We start from the raw sequence: 5,736 nt of genomic DNA, 5'->3' as shown, positions 1-5,736 counted from the left end.
GTGCAAAAATACGTAAGTGGTTAAATTAACAATTAGCATAAAAAGGCCATTCTCTGTAATTTTATGGTTTTTATTTGGACTAAATTCTATGAATCTGTAACAGGGTTTTATTTTAACATCACTACAGATGTGAAGTTTGTCCAAATATGCTTATTTATTCTTAGAATCTATTTTGTTAGGTAAATAAGTTGTTTCTCCAGACATTTATTAAGTTCTGTTGGCAGTTGGTGGTTACCATAGTAACCGGTAACCGACAGCTCCTCCCCCTTTTTTTTTTCAAGAGACTTTAACCAAAAATATGTTTTCACTCAAAAAAATGACTAAAAGATACTCACAAGTAGCACTGAAGCGATTAATCGATTTTTGAAATAATCGTCAACTAAAACAACAATTGATTAATCATTAACAGGAGTATTCAGATTCAAAAAAGGTAATTTGCTGAAAACAACAACAACAACAACAACATATTTAATGTAATAAGCCAAAATTGTATAAATATATAAAATTTGAATTTAATATAAAAACACCTTTGTCTGTAATATGTTTTACCCAAAACTCCTCAAGTGGCAAAGGTGTAGCTTCATCCAGTTCAAATTGACTAAAGGAATGCTCTATTGTTAAATTGTAGGCAATGAAATATTTATTTTGTGATTAAAAATGGTTGAATTATCTGTTTATTTGCATCATTTAATGTGTTAAATAAAAAGTTCAAGAGATTTGTGGAAAAATCTGTAGAATGTGCCCATTTATATCCGATTAATATAATCGATTTTTAAAATAATTGTCAGCTGTAGTTTTACTTACCAGCTGGTGGTTGGTGGGGTTGGAATCATCATCTGGATATGGCTTTGTGACCCCCATGGCCACACAGTTGGCAAAAATAGCTAAAAGAATGAAGATATCAAAAGGCTTGGAGAACAGAGTTAAGGTTTTAACAAGAAAAAATCTGCAACCCAAGACCAAAACATGTTATCTGCGTTACATGTTTGGAACAGTGGAAGAATTGTCAACGTGACCCATGGTGCAAAGCTACAGCGCGTAAAAAGACGTTAAAGAAAAGAAATATAAAAAATGTCTCTGTGAGAAAATGTTAATATGTATGACGGCTTATTAGGACCATTTTTAATAGAAAACAAAATAGGAGTCAGTTTCCATCAAAAAATTCTGCCAAAGAAGTTTTCTAAAAAAATAAAAAAAACCCCGGAAATTTCTGAGTTTCAAAAATAAAAATTCTAAATTTGCTAAAAAAAAATCTCTGAATTTTTTTTTTTTTTTAGAAAAACTAAGAAATTTAAGTTTGAAAAGTTGAACATTTGCTTAAAACAACTCAGAAATTTTTTGATTAATCTCAGACATTTTCTAGAAAAGAATGTGGAAATTTTAGTGTTTCAAAAGTTGAAAATTTGCTAGGAAAAAGTTAGGAGATGTGACTTGTAGAATTGAATCTGTGACGGTTTAACAGTTGTTTTCTGTCTGTGAGTGATGAACAAATATTCACAAGTTTTGTTTTTTTCCTGCACAGGTTCATGTAAAAAAAATTTAAAAATGTGACCCAAATAATAGAGTTTGCGTTTTGAAGTGGTTTGACTGCTGTCTTGTCTTTGTTAAAGACTCTATAATCTATAATTACAAAACTAAAAGGCATAAATACTTCTGCACCAAAAACACGTTAATAAGAATTATTCATGCAAACGTGACACAAATAAAGACATGCACAGGAGGATTTAAAGGATATTTCCACTCCACCAGGGCCAATGCTGCCATGCGGATTGGGTTGCTCAGCGTGAGGCAGCAGAGCGCTCTGGGGGCCCTCAGGGCAGACTTGTTGGCCTGCATGGCCTTCTTGGCCCCCCCGCCCCTTCTTCTGGCCGAGCCAGTTGACCCCAGGGTATCCGATTTGCCCACATCGCCCACCGGCGGGGCATCTGTACAAACAAAGGTAAAACAAGTGAAAGATCAGAATGACATCATATAAAAAGATTTCTTGTTATTGCCTGATGAGACTAAACCAAAAACTTCTGGACACAGTTTAAACCATCTGGGAGTAAAAAACATCTCAGCACATTAAACCGGAGAACTCCTGTAAAACAGATTCAGTAAAAACAACCAAGTCAAGATGTTGGTAGTTTTTCAGTTTGTCATCGTTTTTCCTTACTTTGCCACTGCAGCGTCATATTTTTTGCTTGTTTGTTGTTTCATAATCATGTAAATCAATAGAACTTTATTTATAAACCTTCTTTCAGCCAGACACAAATCACATCGAATTACCTTGCTGCTGAAAATGCAAAATACAAATAAGATTTTGATTTATAACAAATTAATTGTGCAGAATGTATCGCTGGGTAATTTCTAATCAAGTTTCCTCTCTGAGGAGACAAAGTTGATGTTACAGTTCTATCTACAAAGCTAATGGAGGCGGGTAGAATACCCAGAAAATGTACTCAAGTAATAGTACTTCAACATATTTTTATTCAAGTAAAAGTAAGAAGTTGCATCCAAGAAATTACTTTAGTAAAAAAAGCATTTTGTAGAAAGTCTACTCAAGTTCTGAGTAACTGATCAAACATTAATCATTTAATATTTAAAAATTACATCGTCCTTGTGCCACAAACATCCAGCATGTTTTTAAAAACCTACTTTGGCACATCCATTCATTACATTTGGCTAAAAACAGCAAAGGCTTGAATAAACAAAAATCATTTTACAGGGTCCAACAATTTCAAAAAGTTACATAATTGTAAACATTAAGGCAAATATAAAATATTACATATTTATTTATTAATGTGCAGGTTAAATAAAAGAAGTTAAAATAAAATTTTGTCCTCTTAATACTTTCAGCAAAAAGTTTGTGTAAAGTTTAAAACACTTTTAACATTAGGTATCTTAGATTCGACTATTTCAAAAAAATAAATAAATAAAATAAAATAAAAAATAAAGTTTAAAAGTAGTATGTTTGATGGCATCCTGGACATCAGACCGTTCTTATCTAACACAATTAAGAAAAGATGTGCTTGCAGGAAAGTCCTGCGGGTCTCATATGATAAGACCAGCTGTGACCTACTTCTTTATAGGGAGCAGCATGGCACTTAGCACAGCGCTGTCCCCAGGTAGACCCATGAACACCTGTTAGCAAAGGTGAGATCAATTCACCTGCACTGTAAAAAAAAAACCCCAACAACACAAAAAAACCTGTCTCTAATTTACGGTAAATTTACGGTTAGACTGATTTTTACCGGTGAAATTCTAATTTACAGAAAAATACTGCTGCCGATATTTTACCGTAAATTAGAAACGGTATTTTTTTTCTTGTAAACTGCAAGTGTAAAAAAACCAAACAAAAACAAGCAAACAAAACAACAATAACAAAAAACACTGACTTTTCTTTTTTACACTGGGAAGTCTGTGCTTTTTTAAGAATAATAAAAAAATAATAATAGTAAAACGTAGAAAAATAAAGCTTTTTCAGTAGTGGTGGTTAGGGTAAGTTCTCAACTATGACCAGAAATACGTCATGAAAATATCGGAGGACTAAGAAAACACTCTACGAAATAAACAACTGTATGTTTTTAGCCTATTGCATGACGATAAAGTGAGAAAATATTACCTTTTTTTGCTCCGTCCATTTCCGCAGCTTTACAGCAGGCAGTCACCTAAAATAACGCACCATCAACTCTTTTTAGTATCTGTGATGCGTAAAGGATCACAGATATATCATGGAGGTTTTTTTTTTTTTGCTGTTCTTCTTTACAAGAAAAAACCTTCAAGAGGTTATAAAAATCAACGCTGGCACATTTTATAAAGTGCAAAGTTCTTCCTGAAAAAATATTAAATTAACTCCAGCCTTTAGCAACTTGTCGCGCAAACTAAATGATGTATAAAATAGTTTTACTCCGGCGCGTAACGGTGAGCGCTGCAGAAGGAGAGGCGGTGGTGAGCCGGTCGGGATTAGAGAGGCTGAGCCGGTTAAAAGGATGACAGAGGAAATCTGTCAGGGCGCAGGTGGAGGAGGACGAACGAGATTCAGCAGCAAAATCACATTTATGAGAGGAAACAAAACTGTCAAGATGGAGAAGTTTGATGGAGCTAGCAGAAAACAGAATGTCTATGCAGTACACCGGGAGAGACAGCAGGGGGCGCATCTTCACAGACGATAGCAAAAATTGACAGAATGAAACACATTGCATTTAATTTTAGCTCATTGATTAGCTCTAAATTATAATAATCAATTATCAATGCAGATATAATATTTGGAATGCTTAAAAATTAGGAATTTTATTGAATGGCAAGGCTAAAATCAGAGGTAAAGTACGTAGAAAATTATATTTTAACATATTTTACTTAAGTAAGAGTAAAAAGTAGCTTTAAAAAAATACTCAAGTAAAAAAAAAATTTGTTAAGGCGAATTGAGTGCTGAGTAACTGATCAAAACATCATTTATTTAATATTTAAAAATTACATAACCAGACAAATATATAAAATTAAGTGTAAATTTTGGTATTTTAGGGATAAAAAGGACAATAACTCGTATAAATAATTACAAATAAATTAAGGCAGAATATAATTTTTTTCCAAAATCAGTTTCTTTCAGTATAAAACTTATGAAACTTTAAAAAAAACTTCAGGTCTGAGTCTGGTGAACTTATGGTTAAAACGGGTTTGTTTAAAAGTAGCGATACTTCAAAAATAAAGAGTACAACATAATAAAAATACTCCTAAAAGTACATTTTTTCTAAAAAGTTAGTACTTACTAGTAGGTTCTAGCTAAAATTCACAACCATCAGTCACAGAAATCTCAAAAATACCTGTTTGTTTGCCTCCACCAAGAGTTTAAAATCTATTCATTAAAAAGTTTCCCTTACATAAATCCAGTTTGTTTGTTTGTTTTTACTTTGTACACCCTTGTTCCACTTCAACACTTTTCTTTGAACAGTTTCCTGGCAGTTTTGGCTCCTGAGTGAGGATTATTGTGTCTCCAGTTGGGCATTGCCTGAGGCCAACGTTTCCCTGCAGATAGTTTCATATCTCCAGAATAAATCCTACTAAGTCTTTTTTTTATGTGTTGTTTTTGTTAGATTGCCCAAAGCGATCAAACATGTCTGTGATTTTAACACAGCTGAGCTCCATGGATTTCTGTCACAAAGGAGTCAAAGAAACACATTAAAGCTTCAGTAAAGGAAAGAAAAACCTTCCCTGGTAAAAGAACGAAAGATTTTCTCAAAAATTATCTCGTTTTGTTAGATAAATCTGGGGAAAAAAAGTTCAACATCTCTTTTATTTTCAGCCTAAATGGTACCAAACTTTTCATTAAGATATAGGAGCTTTTTACAAGTAAATAATTCTTAATATTTATTCTAAAAGTTCTAGTTTGACTAGCATTTTATTTCACTTATAACAATAAATTTGTCCCGTGCTACAAATGAAATAATCAGCCAGTCGAACTAGTACTTTTTAAATGAACATTAAGAATTATTTACCTTTAACAAGCTCCTATATTTTTGCTGAAAAGCTGCTTGCCAGTGAGTTTTCTCTTATTTCAAGTTCACTGAAATATTTGCACTAGAAACCTGACCTAAATATTTGGTGAGACTTTGTGTTTTTGCAGTGTAAGAGTTGCACAGATGTACTAAATTCATTAAGTTTTCACATTTTGGTTTCAAATCAGTTTCGTAGAAGTGTTATTTTTAAGTAATTTCAGAACTTTTATTATGCACTCCAAAAAGTAAAACAACAAATAAA

The 5,736-nt window shown here is 32.7% G+C and overlaps 1 protein-coding gene across 1 annotated transcript in view; it reads right to left on the bottom strand.

The window, feature by feature from the left end:
- cacna1fa (calcium channel, voltage-dependent, L type, alpha 1F subunit a) overlaps nt 1-3,970 on the bottom strand; it is a 31,071-nt gene extending 27,101 nt beyond the window's left edge. Inside the window, exons 1-3 of the mRNA XM_007553535.2 lie at nt 3,605-3,970; nt 1,736-1,925; nt 805-910 (exon numbers count right to left, since the gene is read on the bottom strand). Coding sequence (XP_007553597.2) covers nt 805-910; nt 1,736-1,925; nt 3,605-3,623 — 315 coding nt within the window. The 5' untranslated portion in view covers nt 3,624-3,970. The remainder of the gene's footprint in view (nt 1-804; nt 911-1,735; nt 1,926-3,604) is intronic.
- Between the last annotated feature and the right edge of the window lie 1,766 nt (nt 3,971-5,736).

Source organism: Poecilia formosa, unplaced genomic scaffold, assembly GCF_000485575.1.
Source record: "Poecilia formosa unplaced genomic scaffold, Poecilia_formosa-5.1.2 Scaffold57, whole genome shotgun sequence".
Classification (NCBI taxonomy): Eukaryota; Metazoa; Chordata; class Actinopteri; order Cyprinodontiformes; family Poeciliidae; genus Poecilia; species Poecilia formosa.
The sequence above is the reverse complement of the archived record's forward strand: the minus strand, read 5'-3'. Positions and strand labels throughout refer to the sequence as shown.